At 44.9% G+C, this 16,087-nt stretch overlaps 1 protein-coding gene across 28 annotated transcripts in view; it reads right to left on the bottom strand.

Moving 5' to 3' along the window:
- Positions 1-16,087, bottom strand: part of LOC130148463 (cytochrome c oxidase assembly factor 1 homolog) — a 54,491-nt gene that overhangs the window by 31,359 nt on the left and 7,045 nt on the right. For 12 of the 28 annotated variants that reach the window (XM_056337079.1, XM_056337069.1, XM_056337068.1 and 9 more), the window contains one exon: positions 3,856-3,967. The exons of 8 other annotated variants lie outside the window; for them this stretch is intronic. Coding sequence is in view for 2 of the 20 variants with exons in the window: in XM_056337052.1 (XP_056193027.1) it covers positions 10,998-12,164 (1,167 nt within the window). In the remaining 18 variants the exon portion in view is untranslated. 8 more of the 28 variants (XM_056337078.1, XM_056337066.1, XM_056337065.1 and 5 more) reach the window with 3 other exon arrangements.

The following is a 16,087-nucleotide window of genomic DNA, read 5'->3' as shown; positions in this document are numbered from 1 at the left end:
TCAGGTCTGTTTTATTACAGGTATGACCAGGAGACTGAGATGAGTCTCCTATGCCTCTGCCCTCTTGAATGTCAATGTTGCACTATGGAAACCCAGCTGCCACTGTGTTTTCCTGACCGCCTCTGAGATGATTGTCAAGGACAGAAAATATTAATTAAATTTTAATTAATAAATTGAATACTGTGGGGTTAATTATAGCTATTTACAGGGAGTGTATGGGATTTGGAGGGCCTACCTTCTGGTGTTTTTGCACAAAGTGTTGCCTCTTCCTCTAAGCTCTAATTAGCTGGCTTTTTTTTTTTTTTAATAGCCAGTCTCCAAATGATTGCTCAGTAGCTCCCATTTCGTTCCTCATCAGCAGTTCTCCAGCACAGCTGCTACAGAAGGGAAGCAGCCCTGCAGTTTGCCTTACACGGAGCAGGTGATAAAGAATCAGAAGTGGTAAAAAAAAAATAAATCAAAAATCAAGAGGCCCAGCCCCTAACATTGTCTAGCAAGGGGACTATATAAGAAACAAAGGTCACAGGCAGGAGTAAGAGGGAATAGCAACATCTGAGGCTGCTGTAAGGTAAAAAATTTTCTCTCTGTATGCAGCCCTCTTGCATGTTCTGCCTTCCTGCATATGCATAATGCCAAGAGTCATCAACAGCAGGCAAGCACCTGGGAAAAAGCAGGCTGTTCCAGCAACTTGTCAAACAGCAAAGTCAACTGCACAACTTGGAGTAATTTCTCCTCTACTCCTTATTTTCAACCTACATGTTTCCTCCTTAGAGGTAAAACCTTTTTAAAATTTAAATGGACTTAATTATCTGTATTTTAAAACCAGTTACTTTTAGCTGCTCAGGGTATAGCTATAAAGAACAAGGGTCCTTTCAGGACACTGTTAAACTAAAGCCACACAGTGAACATACTGTGCCCAGATACCAGAGGAGTTTATTCCAGCCTGCTTTTCAATTTCATGCCACTAGATGCAAATAATGCCTAAGAACCAGCACAGAAGAGAGCTTTAGGAGGTTTGGGGGTTATTTTGGATGTTGTTTTGTTGGGGTTTTTTGCAGAAGTGATAAACACGATCAGCAGGCAGCCCACTGCTTTCCCTAGAGTATCTCCTTCTGCTAGCTAGTGTTTGCGGCTGAATGGCTGTCAGAGAAGGAGCGGAGGGCAGCGGCTGGAGGACGAGGACTGGCAGCGGCACCACAGCCAGCAGTTGGCCTGGTGCCTACCTTCCCCTTCCCACCGCAGCAGCTGGCTCTGCATAGCAGGCACAAGGAGCCTGGTTTTGGCTCCTGCTGAGGTGAGATGGGCTGAAAAAATGAGGGGAAAAAAGATTTTTTTTCTTTTTGTGACCAAAAGCAGCCGTGCTAGTAAGGGAAAATGGGATTTCTGAGGTTGGAAAACCATTGCCTAAATTGAGAAAGCTATCTTCAGTCTCAAGAAAGGAAATAACAGCCAGAATCGCTCTTGCAGAAAAGCCTAACTTGTCTGGCTCCTCAAGCCTGCTTGAAAATTTTATCTGCTCTCCACTGCAGCAAAACTGTCACTGCCCAGGGGTGCTGAGCTGAGGGCTCTCCAGCACCAAGGTGTCTCCTCACCCCACACTTTGGATGAAAGCCTGGGATCACAGTACCAAAACCCTGCTCCAGGTCTGCCTTCCACAGCCACAGAGATTCCCCTAAAACAGAGGGGATAAAGCACCGTCTCTTCTTTTAGTATTTAGAATTGCGAGAAGTGCTTGCCCACACGTGCAATATAACTCTTGCACCAATACACGCACATCTACTAGCGGAGCAGGCGTGCTCCCACAGCACTAGCAGCTGCTGCAAGACATCCTTTAAATAAAAAAAACATCCTGAACGGTGCCGTCAGATGGGCTCTTACAGCAAAACTAACTCTGCAATGAGGAGGTAAAGATGATGCTGCTCCTCCCGAGGCTCAATTGCTTATTCGAGTCGCAAGATCGCAGTCACACCTGTGATGGCTGCCCACCCCCACCACCGCCCCACCGGCCACCCGCGAGCCCGGAGCCGCGCTGGGGCCGGGCAGGGCGAGGGGCCGGCAGGCTCGGGCTGCCGCTGCCGCCTTCTGGACACACGCGCAAGCGTTAGCCACCTTCCCCTTGGGGTGGGAGAACAAACACTAAGGCAAGTGTCTTCATTTCACAACCCAGTCCTGTTTTTTGGGGTTGGCTTTTTTCCCCTCCCCCTTTTTAATCCACCCCCGTGCGGCACACAACGCAGGGGGGGCAGCCCCAGCAGGGTGGCGGCAGCAGCAGCCCGCATGGCTGCCCAGTGCATCCCGCCTTCCGTGGAAAACATGTAATGCAAGCTCGGAAAAATGCAGCCCTTTAGCGTTTCCTCTTCTCCCAGCATCTCTGAGAAACAGCCGAGTATGGGAGAAGTAGAAACAAGACAGTGGCGCTCGTCTTCGGAGACATCTGCATTTCAGAGCAGGGGCGTGCAACGGCACCCTGGTTAACACTGGTGGCACCGGCTCAGGGGCTCACAGAATAATTCCAGCGAGGATTAGCCAGTGGAAAGGGGTTTGGCTGGTCTTGTTGTCCGATTAGCTTTAATGACCATGTGTGAATGCAGACATCATGAAATCTTGCCATTTATGTCAATGGCAGTTGTGTTCTCAAAGGGAATTGTCCTCTTTAACATCCAAACCACAAACTGTTGAGCATGGTTACACCACAGGCATTACTGAGAGCAAGGCTAAGGTTAGAGAGGACGCTTCATCCTAAAAGAATCCAAAATTATATCTCCTGCAGACAGTAGCTGAAGTTCTACCTATTTCTTATAGCTGCAGAGTAGGACCTGACCACTGTCTTCCAAGTGGCAAACAGGATGCATATACTCAACACAGCCTCAAAACCGGCTTGCAAAATAAGCTTGGGAACAACTTTTAGTGCAGAGAAGATGTCTCCAAGGAATGGTTTAAAGACCACAATTAGAAACGGCAGACCAGAAAAAGCTGTGAGGTTGGAAGGAAATGTCTGAATTAGTAGAAAGCAAAAAGGAGCCAGAAAGAAGAGCTATGGGGACAATGCAGAAGGCAGGCAGCAATGAAAAGCTGCAGAGTGCAGCACTGCATGGCTCCTCACTGATGACTTATTCTTTTGCCCTGAACTAAGAAGGAGATTAAGAAAAGTTGAGTTTGAGGCCGTCAAAAGCTTGCAGCAGCTGCAAGCATGCAGCATCTAAAACAAAGGGCCTCAATTTAATGGCAGCTTTTTTAGGGATTGCAGTACATGAGATGGTGGCAACAGAGGCAACAGGTCATACAAAGTGTACAGGTAATCAAATGCGGTCCATGAGGGGAACTTAAATGATCTAAGTATTACACAAATGCTGCTGTGCTTCTGTGCTGCAAATGATACTTGTTTCCATTTCAGAGAGCCAGCTCAGCAACGACACGGAGTCAGGCTGGAGGACCATAAGGCAAACATACAGCAATGGTAGGGCAATATACTTATTTCAGAAACATAAGGCACTTGAAATATTTTTTTATTACACTTATTTTAAATGTGTCAAGCCTTCCTTTAATACACATCTAGCTTAATGATAAGTACCAACCTGTGTGGTGATTAAAGCCACACTACAGCTTTGATATTACCATGTTGCTATTACGGAACCCAGTTTCAGATGCTGCCCCATCTAGGTTGTTGGGTTTTACAGTTAAGACTCCATTTGAGTTTAGTTGCTGTATAGCTGGCCCAAATGTATGCACTGTTACTGCTTCTTACTGTAATGTCTTCACTGGATGTCGTTTAATGTAGGTTTATTAAAAATAGTAATAGGCTATGTTGCACAACAGTGTAATCAAAGTAGCTGATGATAACGGCAGTTTACTCACGTCAAAGCACCTCACTCCTACTGCTGTTAAGTCTCAGTTCCCGTAGCTCTCCAGGAAGAACACAGACAACTCCCGTCTGAAGTGTGTTTCAGCCAGATCTAGATTCTGAGCCCTGCAGAAAGGGATTCATAGATGCACTTGTCTCTAACACTGGTACTTGGCAGTGTTGCGTGCTTTATAACAGAGGGTCAGTGAAGTACTTTTACTGTCATTGGGTACTACACTGGGAAAGATCTCTGTTTATAAATTTTATAATTTCTGGTCCGTATTGATTTTAAAAGCATCTTTAGCATGCAAGCAGCTGTTTAATGCATTCTGACCCAAAAGCAAGGCATTTGCATTAGTATTCCCACTAGAACGTTTGTCCTTTCGTGTCCGTGCATTAAGGCCCCGTTTAAAATCTGTCCATGTCCTTAATCCCTCTGGGGAGCTTTCCCTGAATTTTCAATGCTAGCCCACAGTCTGTAACAAAAGGGGGGGGGGGTGTGTTGGGGGTTGGGAAGAGACAGAGAACAGTGTTTATGCATAAAGTCCAGCAGCCTTTTCACGTAAAAAACATACACACACACAAAAGCACCTCAGCTACAGAGCCTGGCATTTCCACACCAAAGATGTGAACAGCATTTGCAGTTTTTCAAGTTAACTAATTTACGATAAGGGCATAAGGCATCTGAGCTCCAGATGCACTCATTCAGGCAGCCTGGGCCATAAATAAAATAAAAAAGAATGCTCTGACTCTAACATGGGTTTCACAGAGATGCGTTGAAGGTCTAGCAGATGGATTTTGCTGTCTCAGCTTTTACCTGTGTAACAGAGTAAATGCATAAAGCTGCTTACCAGCTCCTTCAATTCAAAACCTTTGCATTTGCTCCCATATGCTCCCATGAAGATACAGCTAATTTAAGCAATGAGCAAAATCCTACCCCTCAGGGAAGCTGATGGCAAAACTCCCACTGGCTCCAGCAGGCTCTGGGAGTTGCTCAACATAAATGCAATTGGCTGAACTCGACTAACAGCATAACCAATACTGTAATCAAATTTGTATTCTTTCATCTACAAATTTGCCACCCCTAACTCTGCCCCTGGTGCTACTGTTGTCCCATGATTCTGGTGGAAGAGCAAAACCAGTGACACAGATGCTGCCACCGAAACTGGGCTCACTGCAGCCTCAGCCCATGCTGACAAGCAGCTCTCTTCCATGGAGGGGTGAGAAATCCTCTCTTGAATTAGGAGAACATATCAAAAACATTCTCTCATACCATTAACTTTGTTTTGTTCAATCTATGTGCTGTTCTAATGAAACAGAAAACTGGAATCCTGCCTTTGAAAGACAGCATATCAGATAGCAAAAATTTCTGATGTTCAAAAAAGTTTGCCAGTTGATAAATTAGTTTTCTCCCTCACACAGAGACTTCATCATCAACCAGTCTAGCTTTCATAAACATCTGAGTATTATTTTTGAAGCCAGTCTGCTGTTTAGGCAGATGGCACAGAAATTTTACAGTCCATTTCACCCCTGATGCCTCAGTTAATGTTCACTGTAATAATGGGATGCACTATATGAACACACATGCATATACAGACATGCTAAGAGAAGAAAACATTACTGACATGTTCTGGTAAGGGATTTAAATTGGCGAAGGCGGATTCCTGAGCTTAGCACATCTAGGACTACATCCTCAAAACTGTGCATTTGGTTGACTTTAAGAAAAACTGTGCGCTGTGAACAACTAAACAACACTTCCTAGTTTAGTACTTCTGGAAAATCAATTCCTCCATGTCTCTCTTAATCCTTACCAAAATACATCTGCTCACCTGTACTACTTAGTTTTGAAATACAACTATTTGGGTACCCATATGCAGTTTCGTTATTGTCGATGCTCACACTTCACACTTCACTTTCAGATTCTCAGATCTCAGGCAGGTCGCAGATTCTCTTGCCAGAAATATATATGGCAATTTAAAGGTATGTTTGACTCATTCCGTTTCATAGCCAGGGGTTGCTTTTTTCCCCTCAAAATTCTGGATTTAAAACAGAAAATCCCAGCACTGAGGATGGGGAGATGACAGGGAAAGGAATACGCAGCCTGTGACTCCCTACAACCAAAGCCTGCATCGTGAGGAAGCAACAGCGGCAGCTCCAGGGATGGGAGGTAGAACAGGCAGAACAGAGAACAGGCACCAAAGAAGTTGCCGAACTAATGCATGGTTTACCCATGGCAGGGTATGTCTTTCCAGAGCCCTCCTTAAGAGGCAACACTTGACTCAAGCAGCTCTTGCAAGCTGGGCTCTGCTTATCTTAGTGCCTTGGCTCGGTTCCTCCCCATAGTCCCCATCCCTGCCTGTTCTCAGGAGCCCCCCCATAATGAAGCCCAGCTTCCAGTCAAAGCACTGCTTTGTAAGAGCGCTTAGGGAAAGATGGAGGAGGAAGAAGAGAATAATCATATCTGAGAACCGATGATTCAAGACTAACTAGAGAATGTGTTTAAAGCAAGTTTGTTTCATCAATGGCAGTGCTCTGCTGTTTGCTTTACCTCTTTTAGACTGGGTCATCCCAGTTCTTTTTCTTCATTTAATGGTGACATAACTAAGTGGCCAGGAGGAAGCTGTCTCACCTATCATAAATGCACAGTATGCAGTAATCATAGGAGGCTACTGTTAAGACAAAGCCATGAACTCCACTTTTAAGAATGTGCTGGGCTGTAATTCTGAAGAATGCATTTATTAGCAAACTCCTGGTTTTATAAGCTGCAAATCAAGACACAGCTCCCTTTAGCACTCGACCAGCTTTATGAATCATGAGCCCTGCAGTGCATTGCCATGAGACTTTGCTTTAGAAATAAAACTGTTTGTTCAACAGCAGAACGCCCCAGTTCAGCCTTCTTTTTCCACAACTGCTGCTTAGCCTCAAACCAGAAAGAAACGGCTCTGGAGTTACACATGCACTTAATGTCCTCTTAGTATGTACCAGATGCACTATAAGAGCATCATGATGAGTTTCTAAGTCTGACATCTGCTTGATTAAGCAACATTTTCAATAATGGGCTACTTTGCAAAACTAGGCAGATAAGTAAAACAGGTCTAGCGTGGTCAGTCGTGTGATTTTTTTTTGGGGGGGGGGGGGGGCAGGGGGATGTTGTTGCTAGAGGTTTCCCAGCTATCCCTTATTTCAAAGCAGGAACAAAAACAATGGCCAGCTCTGTACCAAACCACAGGTCAATAGATTTCAATGGTCCAAGGTTAAAATTGGCCTCCAGCTAGCTGCATAGCTTATCCCACAGGTATTAAACAGGAAACTTTTAAAGCTTAAAAATAGTTACAGTTATGTGACTTATTCTTGTAAAAGGATTTTTATCGTGTACATGAAGACTAGAAGCTTTCCTCCTTTGAAATGTTTGTGTTTGACACTTCCTCTGTAGCACAGCAAGTCTGTGTTTTTCTCTCTTGCATGGGCTGTGGGTTGAGTTTTGTTTTGCTATTTTGTCCTTTTTTCTTTCACAAATCAAGCTGTCAGCAGCATGGGAAGTAAATCTGTAACTGGGACACGTAAGAACTCCGTTCTGAGACTGCATCGCTGCCCCCAGTAAAGTCACCCTTGGAAACAAGAGCACTTCAGAATATTTTAGCACACAGTGAAAGACTTTTCGATACGGTTTATTTAGCTGAAAAGGAAAAACATAATTCAAGTAAAAAACTCCAGAGATTAGAGATGCAAAAAGTATGCGGTTTCTGCTGAGCTTCCTGTTACTGCAGGCCACAACCTCTGAAAAGCACTGTGTTTAAATATCCGCTTTGGTGGGGACACCACTTTTGGACTGGGAGATAAACCTAGTTCTCTTGGACTGATATGAAAGCTAAACAATAATACATGTTCCTCTCCTACTACCACAACCACTCCCAAAGCTAAGGGAGTCCAGCCCAATACCAAAGGGCCATGCTGAGCACAGCTGGCTGCCACACGAATTGCTTTAGCCTGCTCTTAACGTCTTCCTCTGCTCCTCGCTCACTGCCCCACAGCATGGCCAGTAGCTGCACTCTACACATGTCCAGCCCCCACCGCCAGCAGAACCATCCCATCTGTCCCCAGATGCCATATTTAGCCACTGCTTCCCAGGTGGCCCCGTTTACCTACTCTCGATCTCCTGCTGAGCCCTGGAGCCTATCTCCACCGTCAGATGCACCGTGCTCAACCAGCCCAGCTATGTAATTAGCAGTGCAGCTGCACAGCCACCAACCTGCCAGTACGCATGTGGCAGACCACTTCTTGGCAACTATTAATCATATATTGCATAAGAAACAGTCCCTCAACGCAGGCTAGTCTTTCCACTCCCGAACCATGTAAAGGACATAAAAGCTTTTGGCCATGCAGAAAAGTGAACAAAATGAGTGGTAATTAACTCTCATGACTACAAAGGCTAACAACTTCGGCACTTGCAAAGGGGATCAGAGGCAGCTGAGCTGAGAAAGAACTGTAGCAGAACAAGTATTTGCCTGGAAGCAAACACTGCCAGAGTGCTTATTTTAGAATGAATAGTCATGTTAGTTAACTAGAGCTAACTATTGAACAAATAGCTCACGTTACAGCATACCGAGGTACACTAGATGCATCCTTTGATCTACTCACTGACAGACCTACTGCAGTGTTCTTTTTTTTTTTTTTTCAGCAGTTAAAAAAAAAAAAACAATTTATCTATCCTTCATAGCTAGTTCTGGGGTTTGGTACAAAGTCTTTTCACAGATTAATAGGAATGAAACTTGTATGAGAAAGGAACCTAAAATAGCATTGCAGCACGAGACACATGCAGTGTGAGCATGTGGCTTGCAAAGAAAAAAAAAAGGCAATGAGATTAGAAGTTTTTCTGTAAATTGACACATGTGACTGTTAACCCTTAACTGTATCTCTTGTCAGGACAGTCGAGCTTTGGTGCACTACAAGCCCTTCTGGTTTCTGACCTTTTAACACAACTGCAGCCTCTCCGCATCAGGATTTGGGCTGCTGTTCAGCGGCATACTATGTAGCCTGCCACACCCTACGTGCCACTTACTTGAAATACCAGTGTGGACAATGAAAACGACTCCCATGGCTTTCAAGAAGTAGAGAAAGAGAGCTAAGGTTTGTGGAGTGTTCTTTAAGGAAGCCAAAATTAATCCTAAAAAATTACAAGTAAAATGTGTTCTGACTATCACGATGCAAGTAAACGCTTAACACGAGTTGATGAGTAAAAGTTTCTTTTTTACATGAACTGCTTTACACTGGTCATAAATTTAAGGGGCTTGACAGGGATTAAAGATTCATTTGTCAGCTGCTATGTCCTTTAATAAGCTTCTTAACATCTATACTGACAGAAGCAGCACGTCCCCAATTTAGCAAACCAGGCTGTCTCCATCCAGGTTTCACTGCAATCTGAAGGCCTGGAAAGAGTATTAAATGCAGTGACTCTTCTGCCCCCTTTAGGGAAATAACCTACAAGATTTTCTTCAGACCCAGCTTTTGTGGTATGGGCAATAAAAGCATTAACTTAATTTCCAGGAGCCGCATGAAGCGCATGGATCTTCATGCTCTTTTGAGGAGAAATTTGCATGTTGTGCTCTGCTATGCCCTGTTCTTGTACCTCCTGTCTTACTTCAGGTCCACAGCAAGCTTCTTCCTCAAGGCTTACTCAGCTAGGAAAGGACAGCCTTACTTGTAAAGGGCTTCCCAGCAGCCAGGGGTTCTCTGCCACAGGCAACGCAGCCACTGACCATCTAACCCAACTAAGCCATCTTAATCCCTGGTTTGCACTCTCATCTGTAACATGGAAATGAAACAATGCTTTCACTTTTCCAGCTAAATATATTTCTACTTTTTAAATGGTATGCTCCTCTCGGACAGAGGGTCTACCACATACTTATCCAGAACCAAGCACAAATTACCCTTTGCTTTAATTCTTCGGGATCTCTGGATAAGAATCCCCCCTCTCAGATGTTAAACAGCTTTTGCTTAACAGGATTTTTAAAGTTCAAGCCAACTGTAAAGCAGGCCAGGCAGATTCTCACTTTGGGTTGTTAGGTTCCTCTGGTTTCCACCCTCCTGTCTTTCTGCACTCTGGGCAATTCCAGGCAAGTTCCTTGCTGGTCTCTCACACTTGTTTTGTGACATCTTACACTGCTGAAGCCATGCAAGTAAGGAACTGTTAATAACAATACTAACTGCTCCGTTTTGACGGGACATAGCTATTTTTACTGGATTACTTTTCTGGCACAGCACTTAAAGCACCAAATGATTTGACACCTGTAATTTTATACTTGGAATAACACAAGATATTCATACTTCTTTTGTAATGTAAGATAAAAGCAAACACTACATACGTTCTCATTCCAGTGCTGCTGTCTGGCAGCTATTTGCCTAAGGAAAAAAAAGAACTGCTACATTACAGAATATGTGGAAAAGTAAAAGCTATGGAAAAGAAATCATTAAATAGCTAACTTATTCCCCTGCTAGCGCTAGACTGCTCCTTGCAGCATGTTTCAGAGTGTTTTGTTCAGTCTGGTTTTACAAGTTTCACGTTACTTTCATTTGTATCTTTAATACAGCGCTGAGTCCAATGTGGTTTGGTGCTGCTTATTTTCCTTGTCTTTCAACTAGAAGACTCAGTGCTAGACCAGCTGTTCATATAGAGTCAGCTCCAAAACTACCGAAAAAAATCTGGACTCTTTCCACTGACTTCAACCTTTGGATCAGGGTCATGAAAAGATGGCAAATACATCTCACAGAATCACAGAATAGTCGGGTTGGAAGGGACCTCTGGAGATCATCTAGTCCAACGCGCTGCTAAAGCAGGTTCACCTAGAGCAGGTTGCACAGGATTGCATCCAGGAGTGTTTTGAACCTCTCCAGAGAAGGAGACTTCACAGCCTCTCTGGGCACCCTGCTCCAGGGCTCTGTCACCCTCAGAGTAAAGTTTTTCCTCATACTCAGATGGAAGCTCCTGTGTTGCAGTTTGTGCCCGTTGCCCCTTGTCCTGTCACTGGGCACCACTGAAAAGAGCCTGCCCCCATCCTGTTGACACTCACCCTTAAGATATTTGCAGACATTGCTAAGATCCCCTCTCAGTCTTCTCTTCTCCAGGCTGAACAGCCCCAGCTCTCTCAGCCTGTCCTCATCAGGGAGATGCTCCAGTTCCCTCATCATTTTCGTAGCCTCCACTGGACCCTCCCCAGTATTTCCGTCTCTTGAACTGGGGAGCCCAGAACGGGACACAGCACTCCAGATGCGGCCTCCACAGGGCAGGGTAGAGGGGGACAATAAACTCCATCGATCTGCTGGCCACACTCCTCCTAATGCACCCCTGGATACCGTTGGCCACCTTGTCCACGGGCCCACTGGTGGCCCACGGCAGCCTGCTGCCCACCAGCGCTCCCAGGCCCTTCCCCGCAGAGCTGCCCCCCAGCAGGCCAGCCCCAGCCCATACTGGTGCAGGGGGCTGTCCCTCCCCCGCGGCAGGACCTTCCACTGGCCTGTGTTGAACTTCAGCTCCTCTGCCCAACTCTCCGGCCTGCCCAGGCCTCGCTGAATGGCAGCGCAGCCTTCGGGTGAACCAGTTTTGTACCGCCAGCAGATTTGCTGAGGGTACGCTCTGTCCCTTCGCCCAGGTCACTGATGAGTCAATTGAACGAGCCTGGACCCAGCAGTGACCCTGGGGAGCCCCGCTGGCTGCCGGCCTCCAGCTCGACTCTGCGCCGCTGGTCACAGCCCTCCGAGTCTGCCACGCAGCCAGGTCCCAGCCCACCCACCGCCGCTCGTCGCGCCCACGCTGCCTGAGCTTGCCTGTGGGGATGTTGGGGGAGACAGTGTCAAAAGCCTTGCTGAGGTCAAGGGAGACAACATCCACTGCTCTGGCCTCGTCCACCCAGCCAGTCATTCCATCACAGAAGGCTATCAGATTGGTCAAGCACAAGTTCCCCTTGGTGAATCCACGCTGACTGCTCCTGATAAGCTTCTTTTCCTTCACATGCTTCAAGGTGACCTCCAGGCTGAGCTGTTCCATCGCCTTTCCAGGGATGGAGGTGAGGCTGACTGGCCTGCAGTTTCCTGGGCCCTTCTTGCCCTTTTTGAAGACTGGAGTGACACCGGCCTTCCTCCAGTCCTCAGGCACCTCTCCTGTTCTCCAAGACCTTTCAGTGGTGATGAAGAGTGGCTTAGCAGTAACATCTGCCAGCTCCCTCAGCAGCTGGGGGTGCATCCCGTCAGGGCCCATGGATTTGTGGGTGTCAGGCATGCCTAAATGATCTCTACCTAACTCAAGCCTCCTCAACCAAGGGAAAGTCATCCTTTCATGTAAGACTAAGCAGGTTACACATAGCAAAGTATAAAGAGGATTAGCTGTGTACAATCCAAAGGCGTGTTACTCTGCATGCTTCTGAAACAATTGACTAATACACTTTCACAGAGAGAGAAAGGGCCAGATTTGTTTCTGGTGCTCTACCTCTAAGTCAACACCACCACGCCAGGAACAGATTCGATCTGGAATCTGTCCAGTTAGACTCATTAAAATTGAAATTTTCCTGAATTGGAAGTAAGGAAATTTATTTTCTAAAAATGCAAAACCAATAAGCAAATGCTTTCTGCTTCCTAGTTGAAGCTTAGGTCTTTAGACTAGAGGCTCTATGGAATGAGTATCAGGACAAACAGAATGGGTTTTGCTTCCTTCCTTCCCTTTGTCTTCTTCCTTCTTCAGAATATAAAATGGGTCATATCTGGTTTAAAACACATCTACTTAGACCTTCACTTTCTGTCACCAAAACAGATGGGCAGCCCCAAATCACTAATTTGTGCATATTTTACAGAGCACTGGTACTTCAACACACACTCACTGTGTATACTTTGAGTGTGTGACTTCTGAAAGCTAGAATGTCTTTTATCAGGAATTATTTTATCAGTGGGGGATTCATTTTGAACAATACAATCAAACGAAGACAGTGGTGCACAGCTATTCTTCCCACCCCTTCAAAGTTCACAGCAAACTATGTCAGAGTTAGTGATGTTCTCAGCTGCTGAGAATGCTTTAATCAACCAGACTTTTTTTTTCCCGCTCCTTCTGTTCCCTGAAGACAGGGGACTTCATGGCACTGTTTGTTGTACAATGTGTACAGTTATAACCTACACTAAAAGTATGCCATTAATGAACGAACACTGGGTGTGTGTGTCAAGCAGATGAGAATGTTCTTTTGATCTTCTGTGCTCCACCACTGTGGCAGACGGATGTCTAAATTGCCTTATTAAAGCGCTGAAGTCTTCCATCATTTCTCAAACAATACTGAAGGAATAATCAGAATGTCATCATGTTTTGATTTTCTGCCCTTCCAGCTCAAATCTAGCTGGATGTTAAGCAGTAGGGGAAAAAATTATGATTTTTTTATTATTTATTAATTTTCCAGAAGTTTAAGAGGAATATATCACATGCTTGACACTCTCTGAGGCAGCCAACAGAAGCTTCTCAAATTTCTGTTAAATTTCAAAGTAGTTTCCACACAATATGGGAGCTGTATTTAGCCTTAGGTACAATTTTGAAACTAGTTCAAGGGAGCAAGACAAGGGATTCAAAGCTTTTTTTGAGAATATCTTAGAATAGAATAAGCGTGTTTAAAAAGCATAGAGGTTTCTGAAGATGATGATGGCAATGCTTTTAGCCTCCAACATACGAATAGCTAGGGAAAAACAAATAAACCAACTGGTTTGAGGCCAGAAGCATATTAAAGACAGTTTATACGCAGTTGCCTGCAAGACCATGACGTAGAAAATCCTTGCTAACCCTTCCAAAAATTATTCTTACATGGTGTTGTGACCAAAACTCTGAATCCACCCACATTTCCTCAGACTAAATGATATAGCTATAAATGACAAGGGGGAGAGAAAAAGAGGCAAACTAGAGCCTCTGTTCTATAAAAGAAAGAAAATCAAACCACTGCTTCACAGGCAGCTAAGCTGATCTAACAAGTCACTGTTGCAAAAGTGCGAGGTCAATCTCTCGGTCTGTGTCCCAGCTGCACTTACAGCAGCTCAGGTACTCTTCTGATCCTTTGCCTTACATCTGTCATTTAGTCAGCTGATTTACCTTGCTATTCCAGAGAAAACTATCCACTTTTCTGCTGTTTTTCTTCCAGGCTAATAGGGTCAAAGTGGCTAATGGAGGGATGGATTCAACACATACCAGAACCAGCGTAAGGTAAGCAGCAGGATGACCAAGAGCAAGGACTGCTAGAGGGCAAAGGACTGGGGACTGCCACCTCTCTCTTGTGACAGTAGCAAACTGTGAAATTGTCTCGTGGAAGCATTGTCTTAGTGCAAGGACTTGTTATTAGAAGGGAAGGGGGAATCAAAGGGAGAAGCAGAGCAAGTATGGGCCTTGATCATCGCTGCCTTGGAGGAGTGTGGATATAAGGATGCATACTAGAGGGGTAGGAATCCCATACATCTGCAGAGGATTTCGTGGGTAGATAAAAGTAGGGGCGTATGCAACAGCTGCAGCACACCCAGGAGCCAGGGGATGTATAATCAATATGCAAATAACTGCATAGTTCCCCCCTGAAAGCAGGAGGCTGACTGCACAGAGTCTTAGTAGCTGCAGAACACGTCTACATCGTCTGCTGTTTTTCTGAAGAGTTTTGCACTTACTATGCATGGCTGGACAGCACAGAACACACACAGAGATACCCCTGCTAGGCTGCTTCATGTTCTATAACTGCAGCGCATGCTCATAGTGCTGATGTCCAGAGTTTCCAGACGTGCAGCCACCAGATCAGAAGTGTCTGCTCCCTACAGCTACCAGACATCCGGAAAGCTCAGACAAATTTATGAAGTCCTGAAAATCTGCCTAAATGTGATTTCCAGGTGGAAAGAGTAAACGTGGCTGGGAAAAGGAAGCCTGCAACATCCAGAAAGCCCTTTGCTACCTGTAGAAAAGCAAACACAGAACAACAGAAGTTTAGGAATGCCTGTGAAGGCAGAGCTGGAGCTCAAGTCTCAACTTCCTCACCTGTCTTCTCTACTGACCATAACATACCGTAAGACCACTTTACAATGAATTTGAGAGGACATGCTTTCACATAATGGACATATGAGAGGTGTCTCGCAGTGCAGCTTCACAGGTGTCCCCATTACTGTGGCCATTACAAAAGCTGCATAAAGAACTTACTTTAGGTCTAGACACCCGTGAAGAAAATAACTGTAAACAAATAAAAGGCTATGCACTAATGTGAGAATCCACCTTTTTCTCTCCTTTATATGGTGTTGGCTTATAAAATTAATTACTTACATACCTCACAGAGACGCAATACTTAATTAATATTTGTTAAGTGCTTTGAAATTCTGATGGAAGACATGATGCTAGTGTGCATTATGACTAATACAGTGTAAAAATGATGCCAATGGTGTTGCTCAAGCAGAATGCTGGAAGGATGATGCCTATTCAGTGTTTTATTTGAAAAGGGGAATGAAGGTGAAGAAGGCTTAAGAAAGCTTTTTAAAACTCAGTTATCCTAAAGGAAAAGGGAGAACTGGGGAGGAGGGGCGCTAAAAGAGTTTTCAGAAGAATTTACTCTGCAGTGTGCATTAACTCCTGCAAAGTCAGAGAGTAAGTGCCTACACCAAAATCCTGGCTCCAGCCAAGCACACGGAAAATGTTTCACCAACTTCAGTGAGGTGAAGACTGTTAGATTTTGTCATAATTTCCAAGAGATGTATCCAGCATCCCATATGCAGGTTTGTGACTTCGCATGGTTGCTTGTTTACAATTTAGGTTCAGGAAATAATCTCATCAAGCTAGGGCATGCTCACCATGTAAAAGCAACTACTCAGCTTCTAATCATCTTTCTACTACACCCCACATTTGGAGTAAATCTTTCCATTCTATTAATGAATTTGGACTTGAGCTACTTATTTAAGTTGGTGGCAAAACTCCAATTAAATGGAAGCAGTGTGGAGATCACTGTAGATTTTGTAATACAGAGGGGAAGAAAACATCCTGTGTTTAACAGTGGTTGTAACTCATATACACCCCTGGAGTTTGGTTCACTTACTCAGAAGCCTGTGGAATTTCTAATTAATTCCTGAGGGGCGGGGGGGGGGGGGGGGGGGGGGGGGGGGCAGTAACAGAAATATAGACAACTTATTTTTTCAGTTAGTTTCCACACCTAGCAGGATAAAGACCAGAAGAAACACAGCCCCCACCACTCTTGGGTAAGGCAGAGTTGA

This window comes from Falco biarmicus, chromosome 4 (assembly GCF_023638135.1).
Source record: "Falco biarmicus isolate bFalBia1 chromosome 4, bFalBia1.pri, whole genome shotgun sequence".
NCBI lineage: Eukaryota > Metazoa > Chordata > Aves > Falconiformes > Falconidae > Falco > Falco biarmicus.
Note: the sequence above shows the minus strand (reverse complement) of the source record. Positions and strands in the feature narration are given on the sequence as shown.